Consider the following 15,777-nt stretch of genomic DNA (forward strand, 5'->3'; position numbering starts at 1 on the left):
CAATGAGAAGCATGTTAACTGTGAGTTTCTCAGAGTGCTTAGTAAACATGTAAAGCCAAAGCATGATACACAACTATTTTGGAACAACATTTGTTAAAAGAGCTTCAAATCTTTCAGGTTTCTAACATCTTTCGTTAGTGTGTCTGGTACAGATTCCTAACTTCATATTTCGCCAACTAGGGAATGATTGCAGTTAACTTAATATGCTTATTGAAGATAATCAGATAAATTAATTGTTCACATTGGTGCAAGGAGGTCACAGATATGGTGTAGAAGAAATCACCTTTCACCAAGTTGAAGGTATCAAAGGATCACCATTTTTTCACACATGCATGCATTGGACCTCCAGCACACAAAACACAAAGTAGGTTTTGAGTTGATTTATAACCCTGTATTACAATCGCAAACTCTCCAAACATATATATATATATGAACTCCACACATAAGAGACCTCTTTGATCATCTACCTTAATATTAGACCTCGGTTCAAAATGCAGACTTACTTTTGAAGCTTGTCATATTCTCGCTCAAAGTCTCTTTCAACCTAAAAAACAAATTAAAAAAAACACACATTTCATGTCAAATTCTGTCATTTCATTATTTAAAGTGTTTTTCAGTTGAATAACCACAAGGTATAAACACGCAATAATTGTAAACATACATCATACAGAGTCTGAGACTCATGTCCCAAGTACTACGTCAAGAACAAAGTTGGGGACAAAATTCCTGTTAACATTTTCGCATCATCTGAAGAATGAAGAAGTTTAGGTAAATTAGAGTGATAACAAATTAAAAAGTGACCACATGACATGGTTTGAGCTGTAATACATACTAGCAACAACCAGTGCTTCTTTGTAGTCTGAAATGATGTACATAAGTTGTTGGAGTCTCCAGGCTTGTCACTCAACCATGATTTAATGGTTTACCCCTTTACCTTATGCAAACAGTTCCAAAGCCAGTTACTTTATCGGGAACAGGGACTGTTTTGGGGGGGGAGACAGCCCACGGCTAAGGAACAATAACTCAAGTGGGTTCAAGCAGTTGAAATGCAAGTAAAATCCTCGAGTTCCCAGGGCGAAGACATCTTGTCCAACCATGTCTCTAAAACATGTCAAACAGGTTACAGAGGCAGCATGGGTTCCTGTCTTGCGGTTCTGTGGGCTCCTGGATGTAAACAGTGGCCAAAACAACGAGGAGGGCAGTTGACACTTCGTCACCAGTGGATAATCTAACTGGGCTGCCTCTAACCCACTCCCTGATCTTTGCCCAGGATGGCACAGGAAGCTGGAAACCCAGTCTTACAGTGACTTACGGGCCATAGACCCATTAGAGTGGAAGTGGTTTTCTACAGCAAGGAGATCACCCACTCACTGTCACTTCAAGGTAACCACCTCTGCCCCCTTGCAAGGCTCAAACATCACTCTTTCGGGTGAGGCACTCTGATGACATTATTTAGACTACTATTCATGTTGTATATACCAATTGTGAAGCTTAACAACTACAGCTGAACCTTCACAAAAACACTGCCTTAAAGCAAGTTTTTCTTTATTCATTTACGTAGACTTTTGTAGTAGAATTTTATACATATTATGTACCTTTTTTGATGGATGAGTGAATTGAGTCAACTTTTGACTTACGGTTTTAGAGACAATCTGCTTCTTTGGTTGTCCAATCTTGAAAGGAATCCTGAAATCACACAAAAACACGACAGGTGACAGACATAAGCAACTGGAAAATGACCACCTAAAAAGGTGGAATTACTGAATGCTTAGATTGTCATCAGTTGCATGATGGGTGACTAGAGGCTGGTACAGGTCCAAAAAGGTGAACAAGCGCCTCTTCCAGATCCCTGACACCAACAATCTGAAGCTGTTAATTCTTGCTTCTGTGGAGTGTGCGGTCAAAGCCAGGTCCATTAACTACATGTCATCACTATACACATCTGGCTCCCATTGCAGGCGGATATATCACTAAACAGAAGTGGTTGTCCCCTCTTCTCAGTGTGGCTTTACTGCATGAACACGGCTGGCAATCAAAAACAGATGCACACGCTATATTGTAGGCTATATCAGAAGAATAGTTAGCCCAGACACGCTAATATAGTGGGACTCAAAAGGGTACAGCCAGGACAATGAATTGCTTTTAAAAGAAAACTTGAGAGCAATGGAACAAAATAATCCAAAAAACAAAACATGTCTTAGAGTTTAGTGCAACTGCATCTCAGTTGCACCTCATTTTGAGAATGACATCCAAACTTTTCTTCACTCTTGAAAGACAAACATACTGACATCCTGACTATAGTTTTGGTAAAAGAAACCTGTTCCTTCTTAGTTAAAACACAATCTTTTATCTGCATTTCAAAACCTTGCTATTGCCTTAATAAGTTGCTGCCATGCATCAGAGTGCTTTGGGAATGCATAAGGCAGAAAGAAAAAACTGCCTTGCCAATGTGCTTGGCTGTAGGTTGTCATTGATGTGGCACTAATAGCCTGAAATCTAAGCTATATGATGGACAGTTGCTGCTGACAGGCAGGGTGAGGCAGCAGCTGCGTCAAAAGAAAGGTGTGTAGACTAATGAGATGGAAAAGAGAGGGTGTGATGTAGGGCCTCGTTGTGCAACCAAGAAAGGCTACCGATATGTGGGGAAGATCTTTTTGATGACAGCTCAATCACAAAACTCAACACGGTCAAATAACAGAAGGATTAATCTAGTAAAAAGAAAAACATGTTTCACTAGTGGCTCGGATATCAAGATTTTCTTTGGTTTGCCAGATCTGTTCTGGTGCTGTGCTTTAGGTTGAATCAGGTACCAATTATCTCGACTTTATCTTACTTAAAGTTTTGAATTAATCCTTTATTCATTAGATAATTATTGGTGCCTAAAACTATTTAGTTGCTTTTGGCTCAGGAAAGAAGTTTCACCCATTGTGTCGTCATTCGGGTGAGCCAACATGGAAAATAACCACAGAAATTACTCACCGCAATCTTATGTGACTCACCTTTCTCTGATTACCCGATCATCTCACTATAACGTCACAATAAGGAGAGTATGTAGTAATAGAGTGACAGTTTTACAGTATGCCATGCCGTGTACATTCACTTGTCTACACATACATAGTTTTAGCAAACTACTTACTTTAAGGGTCATTGTAATGGATAATAATAATAATCATGATGGTGTAATAACATATATTGTGATACCATGAATATTTTGAGGCAGGTTATCCTACCGTTAAAAACACATACCGTTGCCAATTACTTCACGTCCTATGGTCCTGTGACTAGGGTCGGGTATCGTTTGGATTTTTACGATTCCGATGCCGAACCGGTACTTTTAAAACGATTCTGATTCCTAAACCGATTCTTAACCCTAACTGAAAAATGACATCAAAGAAAGGCTCTTTAATGGATTATTTTTTTTTTTATTGACAATTATTTAAATTTAACAATATATTAATGCTTTAAAGTACTTAAATATATAATAAGTAAAGCTAAGTCACCTAACACATAACTACAATAATTTAACAAATAACAGATACACTATTAACAAGTAACAACAAAATAATTGTTGTTGAGTTTGTATGCCAGCCAGCTTCAAACTTCTTTTCTTTTGCAGAAAAATGACCATATTTGCCTTCTCTGGCGAGATACTACACCTCTCCTGACTTATGGCATGTCCTGCACAGGAGAAAACTCTCTCAGATGGTGTCCAAGAGGTCTGTACACACAGGTAGGCATTTGAAAGGGCAGCCTCCCCCACCACCAGGCTACAGGGTCTGGTCCTGAACGATAGACTAGCAGAGCAAGTGTAATATGTTTACTAGCGATCACGTGCAGTCAGTGAATGGTTAATATGCTTTTACGTCCGTTTTGGTGAGCAGGAATATTTCCGATAGCTAGCTAACGGTAGACTACAGAGAAAGCGTGATATTTTTACGTCCGTTTCGGAGAGTGTACAAAAAGCCGTCTATCAGCAGGGATTGTAGAGTGCTTGTCCGAGAATAGCGCGCACACGCGCTTCACACCGCGAGCGGGCACGTGCGCCACTCGGCAGAAAAGGGAGAAAGAAAAAAAAATTTGTCTGCCGCTGTCCGGAGCAACAGAGGGGAAATAATAAGAACCGAAATGAGGAACCAAAATTTGCACAGGAACCGGTTCCATAGTGGAACCGGGTTTCGGTACCCAACCCTACCTGTGACAAGGTCCAGGAATTTTGGACCGGGATACATGATAACCTATGTCTGATTGCAGGGACCCCGGTTCCATTTAGCCCAAGATTATTTGTTCAGGGAGATGGGTCAATCCTAAGTCAGATAGATAGCACATATGAAGCTAGGTCCAGACTAGTTCAATGACAGCCAGACAGATTCTTCAAAGAGGATGGAGGAATGAAGGGGTACCGTCAATCCAGTTTATAGTTCTCCACTGAGCCATGGATTACACATATGATGTTCGTCAGTTTAAAAGATAATTTTCCAAGTCAAGAAAAGTCTCAGTTTGTCGTAAAACTGTTGAAGTCTTAACACTGTGAAAATATGTAATTAGAAAGACTACACACGGGTGCCTGGGTAGCTGACCCGTGCGCCCGTGTACGGAGGATTACTCTTCGACGCAGCGGCCGCGGGTTCGACTCCATACACATTTTTTCAGAATTAAGGTCCCATAAAGTCCACTGGAAGGTGAGGGACTTCGCCTCTCTATAAGGAGAACCAGTCTCGCACAGACTACATCTTGCAAAATCCATTTTCACTATGAGATTTAAGTCTAGAAAAAAATTACTTGAGAATGAATTCAGCCTGGTCAGACAGACACGTACCAACCAATCAAAAGTCGCCTCCCTTAACACGAGTTTATTGTATGGTGTACATATCACATTAACCTTTCAGTGACCACTCTTCCTCTTGCTAATGCAGTATATTGCTTGTTTGGCATATGCCCTTATGATTTCTGAGACCTTCACCCACATCATCTGCTAGCGTTTATGAATGATGAATCCATTATTCAGGCAGGAACTACAACTACACAAGTTACTCATATATATATATATATATATATATATATATATATATATATATATATATATATATATATATATATATATATATATATATATATATATATATATATATATATTAATATGTTTTATACTAATAGTACTAAGCATCTTGCTACTGGAACAAACTGCTAAACAAATTAAAGACACTTATTTCTCTAAGGGACATTAAAGGGTTTCTTGCCATTAATATTTGTGATTGTTTTAATTAGTGTGTGTGTGTGTGTGTGTGTGTGTGTGTGTGTGTGTGTGTGTGTGTGTGTGTGTGTGTGTGTGGATTGCTTTGTGTGACTGAATGTCTTATTATGATGTGTATATTTCATTTGTCTCAGGTCTACTTTGTAAAAGAGATCTTGATCTCATTGAGGCTTCCTGAAGAAAGCTTTATTAACAAATATGTGCAATGCAGTACGTGTCCATTTTTAGCAATTAACAACTTCATAACTTAAATTTCAGTTATAAACATAACTCATACCTAAACGGAGAACATATAGGGAGGATACCATGTCTGTTGTTTGATATCTCCTCACTTGAACTGGGAGTCGCTCTGGCCCTTTTTCGTGAAGGCCGTCTCAAAGCTCTTATTCCTGCCCCAAGGAGCTAGGATGGAGGATGGAGGAGGGATCTCTGAGGAGCTATGAGCGAGGATACAGAGAGCAGCCTTCCCAGAAGGAGTGCAGCTGAAAGCTGTTGCTAACTCCGCTCATACAGCTAACAAAGTCACATGACGCTTCAGAAAAAGGACATCTAATCCCTCTAAAAACCCTTGTTTCCTCTCTCCTCACATGATTTCCTCGCATCTCTCCCATGCTTCCTTGTTGGGTCGGACTAAGACGCGAGGAAGGGAAGCAAGTGAAGGAAATGTAGATGCAATTTAAGGACCTGGGAAGTACCCAGAGTGGTTGCACAGTTCTAAAACACAGCCAATGTGGTTGTATTAAAAGAAAACTGACAATTATACTGTCAATAGGTTGATTTGGTGTTTTACATTCCCTTCTAAATGGACCGCACTAGTGATGCATTCAAGTTGATTGCGCAATTTTGCATTGGTTTGTTTTTTCTGGTTGCATGGAATAAATGAAGGAATGACTGAATGAATGAATGGGTTTTCTACAAATATTGCACAATGCAAGGGTGTGTCGGGGAGAAAATTATGACATCCACAGCAAAAACTTAATGGAAGAGTTAAGTATAAACATTATAGTGATCCAAACAGCCACCAATGCACCACGAAACATATTTATATGTTAGCTTCAATGTTCTCTTTTGCTAAGTTTTGGCAGATCGGACCATGACCAGATTTGTTTCTAGAGGACATGAAGAGAGTCCGTCCAAGTGTAATTGTATTAAGGTGGATTTTCCCTTTAATGTACCAAAGGATATATGATTTGCTTCGGAAAAAAAAACTGAAGAGAGCCCTTAATGTTTTAGATTCAGAGTATATCCACTTGTACAAAGAGCCAAAGGAAAGTGGTCACTCTCTTCAACTGCTCATGAGAACTGGCAAACACACAGAGTGAAGTGTGCTTCGGGGAAGGGAGAGGGAAAATGTAGCAGGCAACCAGAGGGAGAGAATGAGAAAGAGGGAGGATGGTAGTCACTGTGAGAATCATTTCTAATGTTTCTTCACACAGCCATATTTCTGTAGGGGCTGTCACATTTAGAAACACTGGTTAGTCGGGTCCTGTGAACCCAGAACTAGTGTCTAACATGGCAGAGGCCCGAGCACAAAGACAGCTGAAGACTGAAAACTTGTGTGTTACACCAGCTGAAATTCTTCTGAAAACAAATCTAAGCCTAGTGAAGGCAGGCGTGGGTAGTTTAGCTGAATAATGCCTTGGTATTTAGTGCCAAATACTTTAAACAACTTGATAAAAAAAAAAAAAATCTACAGTCATATAGTCTGTGTACATGCATACAGTACTTTAATTTAAAGATTCCCATAAGCGATTAACATTTACTCACACAAGTAAATACGAACCAATAACTCAAAGAGATGCATAAATCGGATAGTTTTAGGTAAAACACATTTGTAGAGCTGCAAATTTGTCAACTATTAAATGAATCGCCAACTATTATGAAAAAAAAGGTAAAGATTCTCTGATTGCAGCTTCTTAAATGTTCTAGTCTCGTCTCTCCTCTGTGACAGTAAACTGAATATCTTTGAGTTGTGGACAAAACAAGACATTGGAGGACGTCATCTTGGGCTTTTTTGGAAACACGGATTTTATACATTTTATAGACCAACACAACTAATCGATTAACCGAGAATGAAAACGATCGTTAGTTGCAGCCCTACACATTTGCTTTCATCATCAGCCAGCTGGTCAACTGGCATTCACAAAGCTATCTGATCTTTGCTGTAATGGGCTACACGTCACCGCCATCAAGTAAGCGCGTAGACAAGAACAAAGACATGACAGTCTTCTCTATCCGGGACACATCATGCACCGACTGGAAGAACCGACGGCTTTTCACTACAACTGCAAATGTGTATGCCATTTGAGGAATAGTGCATCATTGGACCTCGGGTATTCCATGGAGCACAGAAGGCTAGTTGAAGATGTTGGGAAGTAGAATTGTTCTGATAATGACCCCAAAGTCAAACCTCTCGCGTCATAGAGGCAAGTGTGCAGGCCCTACTGGAATGCATCAGTCAGCAGAGCCCATAAAGGACTCTTTTCACTGGCTGAGCACCCCACTCTTGACCTTGCGGTTGGCGCTGCGCGCTGCGGTCGAAGCGTCGCTTGCCAGCTATTGACTGTCTGACTGAATTGAGTGACGCCCTCTTGCTTCCTTGATTACGGTCTTCCCTGAAAATTACACTAAGAATGTGTAACATATTATGAGCTAATGTACGTACACGTCACAGACATATTCAAAAGAGTTTGTTATAATACGTGTAAGTTTCTCAGCATTTCCTCTTGAACTGAAGTGATGAATTGTGAGAAACGAGCGCTGAATCTTTTTAAACCTCTCTTTAAACTCCTAAAGGGCAGCACACAATTGAGAAGTGGTAAGACAAATCTTCCCATACATGTTAAAAAAAATTATATATATATATATATATATATAAAAAAAAAAAACTCAACTGAATCCTGGGTGACAATGAAATTCAAAACATGTTGCCAATAGAAATAAGCGCTGCACGATAGGAGGGAAATATGCAATAAAATTAAATACCCCTCTAACAATATAACTTGCGATTGATAAACAGATATTAAAGTGTAATCAGTTCTGCTGCTTTCAGTATTCTGCTAAAATACAACAAAGTGCGTGTTGAGTTTACAACAAATTAAAAATAAATCCTTTCCAACCTTCTTTTATTTAATAAATTGAACATTGAATTGAAAATAAAGGCACCACTAAAAAAAGAATACCAGTTACAAGTGCAGTTTTCTACTGATATGTGTCTTTTGCGATATGTTTATTCCGTCAGTTGAAAAAAAAATTATATATTGTGCAGCCCTACAAAAGAACAAGACATAATTCAAACGTCCTAGAAACTGTAGTACAGAAAACGTCCAGCTTCATTGCTGCAAAGCGCCAAAAGTGTAAAATGTGAGGACGACGTATCAAATGGGCTACTGTCTTAACGGCCATTTCTCAAGCTTTTTGTCAAACAACCCAGTGTTTCCTCTATGTTGATTGGCAAGTGGCGGTCCGCCACGGTTAGATTTCTCCCGCCACGGTATCAGAAATATATATATACAAAAAGCCGTCTATCAGCAGTGATTGTAAAGAGCACGTCGACAGAGAATAGCCCAGACACGCACTTCACTACGCGAGTGGGCACGCGTGCCACTCTGAGAAAAGGGAGAAAGAAAAAAGAGACAGGCTGTCCGGAGGACCCGGTTGAGATGGCACGTGTGCATTCTTTACAACTGTAAGTCGTATAACTTATGTTGTCAGTTCATTTAAGCTTGTATTAGTCTATAGTTCTTGCACATTTTGCTAGCTAAATTGCACGTGGCTGTTGATTCTTGATATCATATCATGGCATAGGCTAAACCGTGATTATTTCATACATTCATGAAACATATTGGGGGAAATTCATTCAACATAATTCACAGCCAAATAACAATTAAAAGTATGTTATTTGAACATTTATAACCTAACCTGGCAGGCACTGCCTCCTATTTGGTGTCTGCTGCGGTGCGCAGCGCAGCTCGGACCGTGCGCCGCTGCCCTTTTTTTCCTCCATAAACTCCGCTCTCAGCTCCTCTGCCAGTCGCTGCATGAACTTCCTCTGGACAATTTTATAGCTGGTGCACTCATTGGAGAGGATGTGTGCAATGATTCCAGCCAGTTGTAGCATGTATAAAGTTATATGAACACGTAGACAGCTACCGTCTACGTGTACTGCGCCTTTCACAGAGTGATCGCCCGGTGCTTTTCTTCTGATTCAGAACCATCCACGCCGTAGCCTAGGTTACCGACTCTGGCTTTGCCTTCGGCCCATCGGTGATGCCCACACTTGTTACTCGAGACCGCTAGTTACGTTTCTCTGACAGAGAATATGATTATTACTAAACAACCAAGATGCATCTTCAACCACGCAAAAGATTAAAAACAAAACCGTGAAAATCCGAGCGGTCAATATGACAGTATGGCCAAAATAGGTCAAAGTGATTGTTTTTTCTTTGTCTTTTGTGTAATGTACAGTACATAAAAACTATTTTAAATGAAAATACAGACTCTTTTAGGAAAAGTCAGGTACCAGCAGGATTGTATTTTTTATTTAGCAAAGTTATTACACATATAAATTTCAAAATGACCGTCCAGGCCACAGGGGGACCATCTAGCAGCATGTATGCTACTCAGCATTAATGGGCCACCTCTTTCTGAATTCCCCTATAACCGAGCCTTGGAGTTTATTTTTCCAAAAGCCAAGAAAAATCAAATGCACACTGCAAGGCTGCAAACGTTGCCACTGAGGCAAATACGCAATTAGTTTCATTATGAATGGTTTCATACTATAGCCTACTTTGGGTTTTGGTTTCCCTATGAAGAACTTCTTGTAAAATTAATTTTGTAACTCAAAAATACAGTTCAATCAAAACGAAATGAAAATATGCCTCATTGTGTGTGAATAGAGGTGGATAAATATATTTGTTTGTGTTGCAGCGAAGCGTCAGTTCTGTTTAATACGTAAAACATTTGCCGGCGGGGCGCGGGGGGGGTCCGCCAGATCTGCCCCCACTGCTAAAAAAAAAATCCTAGAGGAAACACTGCAACCAAAAAGTTCCAACACACAAACACTTTTTTCTTTTAAAATCCTTCAATACAGAAGCGAACCTTTGGTACCACACACAGTACACTATAAAGGATGACGCAACATGCCATCCCCTATGATGTTTTACATACAGCACTGGATGCAGATTTTACAGCAGATGACACATCGAGCTAAACCTGATGGGGAACGGTTTCCCAGAACAGAAAACAAGGAAATGGCTAGGAAATGTTGACGTCATCTTTTCTGGAGAAAATGGCTCAGGGTCTTTTGATTGAATAAGGATCTATTACTGCACCACCCGGTCTCCCTGAAGTTGTTTATGGCAACTGCTGCCGTGGTCCTGCTTGACGCCCTGCACTGCTACAACTATTATTTTGAGTCATAGTTCTATTATCTTTATTGGTACTATACTGTAAGTTCCACGGCACATCATGCCAACTGCTATAATTATTATGAATCATATTTCTGTGTAGGCTTGGGCAATGTCCCCTAAATTGGCAGTTGACGATGTTTACAGTAAAACATGGCAATGGACGATGATATCGTCGTCGGTGGCTCATATCTCTTTACATAAATATTTTTTCTACTACCATGGGCTAACAGTCAACATAGAAACGATTAGACATACATGTAAATGCCCTGGGAGGGGGGGGGGGGGGGTTTTAAAGAAAAAAAAAAAAAAAAAAAATGAGGTGGGGGTGGCAAAAAAAAAAAAAAAGGGGGGGGTTTTTTCCAAAAAAAAAAAAAAAAAAAAATAAAACATCATCAAGGGAAAAAACTATTTGGGTTTTGTTGGAAGTGTACATTATGAATTCAATAAACAGAAACATAACTCGTGCAGCGCACATGAACAGATGCGCAATATTAGCTCACACATAAAATAGCACCCTCGTGAATTAGCCTACTGTTGCTAACGTACATTCATAAATCCTGCATAACATCGTCCCGTACCTACAGGACCTCAGCCTTACTTATTGATGCACGCACAGAGTAGTGTCGACAAACTTAGTCCAATGAGGGCAGAAAGGAAAGTGTGATAGCGTTCCACGTTAACGCTTTTTTCTCTCTCACTCGAGACCGCTGTGTCCAACGTTACTAGAAGGTAGAGCGAGCTACGATGATATCGTCCATCGGCACAACCCTATTTCTGCGTATCTGTATCGGTGTCTCTGTGTCCCAACGGGCAGGGGCAGATGGCCGCCATCCGACAGCCAGGGTCTATCCGAGGTTTCTGCCTGTAAAAAGGAAGTTTTTCCTCGCCACTGTCGCCCCAAATGCTTGCACGTGGGAAATTGAAATTGTTGGGTCTTTGTAAATTATAGAGTGGGGTCTAGACCTACTCTATCTGTAAAGTGTCCTGAGATAACTGCTGTTGCGATTTGACACAATAAATAAAATAGAAAAATCGAATTTAAGATTCGATTTGACAAACCAGCCTAAGAAAATCCACGACACATGGTTGTAGGGCTGCAACTAACGATTATTTTCATAGTCGATTAATCTGTCGATTATTTTCTCGATTAATCGATTAGTTGTTTGGGCTATAAAATGGTGAAAAATGTCAATCAGTGTTTCCCAAAAGCCTGATGTCCTCAAATGTCTTGTTTTGTCCACAACTCAAAGATATTTGGTTTACTGTCACAGAGGAGGTATTTAGAAAATATTTACATTTAAGAAGCTGCAATCAGAGAATTTTTTTGTAGTTGACAACTAATCGAATAATCTTTGCAGCTCTATATGGTTGATATATTTTCCTGTGAACAAAACAGAGTGCAAAATGCTACAGATTTAGACAACAGCTATTTCTACAAGGGGAGAAGACACCGTATCTACTGATGCATGATTTACATAAAGATATTATTTACATAAACTTAACTTGTCCGAGATAATAGTCAGAATCTGAAATGCACATAACATTCTGTTGAGGTCAAATATTTTTTCCATTTGGCTGTTTACTTTGTAAGGGCCGTCACCAGCTGGATATAAGCGCTCTGATGAGATCATCCATTCAGACTATGTCATCATAAGACCAACTGTTTATTACCAACTTGTTCATTCATTTTTCTTAGCTCCACAATCACCTGTGGCTCCACAGAAAACTACAAAGCACTACAAACTTTTAAATCTTCAAAAAGGGACACAATTTGGTTTTAAAAAAAAATCATATATAAACACAATTATGACATGAGAATCACGTTTATGTTCCTTGCTGGTTAGGGTTATTTTCATTATTGATTAATCTACCAATTATTTTCACAATTAATGGAAAATTATTTTGAAAATGGTGTAAACTGCCCATCACGACAAAAAGGTGACATCTTGAAATGTATTGTTTTGTCAAACAAACTGTCCCAAACCCAAAGATATTAATTTGACTATCACATGATGACAAAAAAAAAGCTAAACGTTGAATCAACTAATTGTGTCAGCTACAATACTTTTCTAATTAAAGTTCTGTTTTGTGCTAAAATGACAAATGATACAGAGACACTTCCAACTAAACACAATCCAAAGACGGGGTCAGCAGACACAGCTGTGCCCCTAGGGCTGGCCGATAAATCGATTTTATCGATTAAAATCGAACGTGTAGTTAACGTCGATTTGTTTAAATGAAAATCGCTTTTCTCCTTAACATCCGCTGGCGCTCCCCTCTGGGCTCCCGTAGTTCCGAACGGGCTCAGCCCTCCGCCCGCGCGTTTGCCATAGAGATACACAATCAACATGGCAGCGACAGGGACTAACAGTTCTTTTCTTAACTAGTCGTTTCATTACTTACTTAACCGTAATCTCCGCCGAAATGACCGGCGGCTCGCGATGCTCTGTACACGGCTCACAGTCACCTATTCTCGGATAAGTGAACCACCAACTACAGCTGGCCTGACGGAGCACCATGCGGGGCACCAGAGCCGGTGTTGAGGAACTCTGTTGCGGCTCAACACATCTACTAAATGCCGCTGATACGACCGAGCTGTGACGGAGGTCTGTAGCGGCTTAAACAACTGGCAATCGCCGCTCTGTGGCACGGAGCTCCACTTCGACGTTTGTTTTTACCGCTAGTTACAACAAAGCAGCTTGCTACAGGTATGCTACATTCATGGGATGACCATGGGATGTTAATGTACGTTACTCAGCAACAGGTAAAAATAGGGGAAAGGTTGCGCGACTAAAGTCAAAATGATTTGAACTTTTAGCGAGAAACAAGAAGTGAATTACCTGTATGTGTGAAAACAGCTTTATCTCACGCATCCGTTTTGTTGTTGTTGAATATATAGCATAATTATGTAATTTTGTCACTTTCAGGGGGGGCGGAGTGGTATGGAAAACACTCAAACCTATTTATATTTCCACAAAATCGGCATGAATAATCATAATGGTATACATGCCCCGTGTGTTTGTGTGTGAGTCAAAACAAAATAAAGTTAAAACTTGTTTTGAACAATTTCTTTGTCATCTGCAGATTGATTCCATCCCTATGTGCCCCTAAAACCTGATATTAAACTGTGCTTACAGTTGAAACCAGATATTTACATACACTTCAGAAAAAAACTCAAAAACTTTTATTTCTTTACTGTCATACATTAAATCAGAGTAAACTTTTTCTGTTTTAGATCAATAAACATTAACATATTTTTTGCATTTGTTAAATGTCAGAATCGAGCGAGGGAGAATTTGTATGTATTTTTTATCACTTTCATCAAAGTCAGAAGTATACATACACTAAGTTTATTGTGTCTTTAAACAAAAAGAAAACTCCAGATGATTCGATTCTGAGCTTAAGAAGCTTCTGATAGGTTAATTGATTCCATTTGAGTTAACTGGTGGCACACCTGTGGATGCATATAAAGGCACACCTCAAACACAGAGCCTCTTTCTTTGACATCATGGGAAAATCAAGAGAAATCAACCAAGACGTCAGGAAAAGAATTGTGGACCTCCACAAGTGTGGCTCATCCTTAGGTGCAATTTCCTGAAGGTCCCACGTTCATCTGTTCAGACAATAATATGCAAGTATAAAAAACATGGGAATGTACAACAATCATACCGCTCAGGAAGGAGACGGATTCTGAGTCCCAGAGAGGAACATTTTTTGGTGCGAAATGTGCGAATCAATCCCAGGACAACAGCAAAAGACCTTGTGAAGATGCTAGCTGAAACTGGTAAGACAGTGTCATTACCCACAGTAAAACGAGTCCTGTACCACCATGAGCTAAAAGGTTACTCTGGGAGAAGAAAGCCATTACTTCAAAACCATCATAAAAAAGCCAGACTACAGTTTGCAACTGCACATGGGGACAAAAATCTTAATTTCTGGAGACATGTCCTGTGGTCTGACTAAATAAAAATTAAACTGTTTGGCCATAATGATAAACGGTATATTTGGAGGAAAAAGGGCGAAGCTTTGAAGCCTCAGAACACCATCCCAACTGTGAAGTATGGGGGTGGTAGTATAATGTTGTGGGGCTGCTTTGCTGCAGAAGGGACTGGCGCACTTCACAAAATAGATGGCATCATGAGAAAAGAAAATTTTGTGGATATATTGAAGCAACATCTGAAGACATCAGCCAGAAGTTAAAGCTTGGGCGCAAATGGGTCTTCCAAATGGACAATGACCCCAAGCATACCTCCAAATTAGTTACAAAGTGGCTTAAGGACAACAAAGTCAAGGTATTGGAGTGGCCATCACAAAGCCCTGATCTCAATCCCATAGAACATTTGTGGGCGGCACTGAAAGGGCGAGTGTGAGCAAAAAGGCCGACAAACCTGACCCAGTTACACCAGTTCTGTCAAGAGGAGTGGGCCAAAATTCCAGCAAACTATTGTAGAAAGCTTGTGGAAGGATGCCCAAAACGTTTGGCCCAAGTGAAACAGTTTCGGGACAATTCTACCAAATACTAAGGAAGTGTATGTATACTTCTGACTTTGATGAAAGTGATTAAAAGAAAATACATAAAAATCCTCCCTCGCTCGATTCTGACATTTAACAAATGTCTTTTTCTAATGTTTTAGAAGACGGCAAACAATATGAGCAGCTGACAGACAGCGAGTGAAGCAGAGGGCGACCATGATGAGAGAGAGAGAGAGAGAGATGATGTGTTGTCACACAGATGACCAGCGACGTATGCTCATAATAAGTTATGGATCTGAAAGTTAGCGTCCCTTAAATCGTATATAAGTCTGTAAATTGTGTGCAAAGTCTGTGGGTTCACTTGCTGTATGTGGTTCGCGTTCTCACCTAAAGTGAACCGAACTCTAGAGCACTTCGAAGCGAACCGAGACCCCTGTTGTCAAGCGGACCAGGGTTCGGATGAGCTTTCACACCGCCCCAAACGATCCGGACCATCTGACGAATTGCTCCCAGGTTTGGTTAAAACGGATGGACTCAGGTGGGAAAGCAACCTAAATCTCCAGTGGCGTAACGAGCCAACACCGGGCCTTTAAGCAGGATTATCAAGGTGGGCCCCCGTACTACAGCACGTGATGACGGCAC

The 15,777-nt window shown here is 40.2% G+C and overlaps 1 protein-coding gene across 1 annotated transcript in view; it reads right to left on the reverse strand.

Annotated features, from left to right (window-relative positions):
* The window catches only part of bin3 (bridging integrator 3), a 45,135-nt gene that overhangs the window by 27,659 nt on the left and 1,699 nt on the right, over window positions 1-15,777 (reverse strand). The window contains exons 2-3 of the mRNA XM_039803578.1: window positions 1,638-1,686; window positions 504-544 (exon numbers count right to left, since the gene is read on the reverse strand). Coding sequence (XP_039659512.1) covers window positions 504-544; window positions 1,638-1,686 — 90 coding nt within the window. The remainder of the gene's footprint in view (window positions 1-503; window positions 545-1,637; window positions 1,687-15,777) is intronic.

This window comes from Perca fluviatilis, chromosome 6 (genome assembly GCF_010015445.1).
Source record: "Perca fluviatilis chromosome 6, GENO_Pfluv_1.0, whole genome shotgun sequence".
NCBI lineage: Eukaryota > Metazoa > Chordata > Actinopteri > Perciformes > Percidae > Perca > Perca fluviatilis.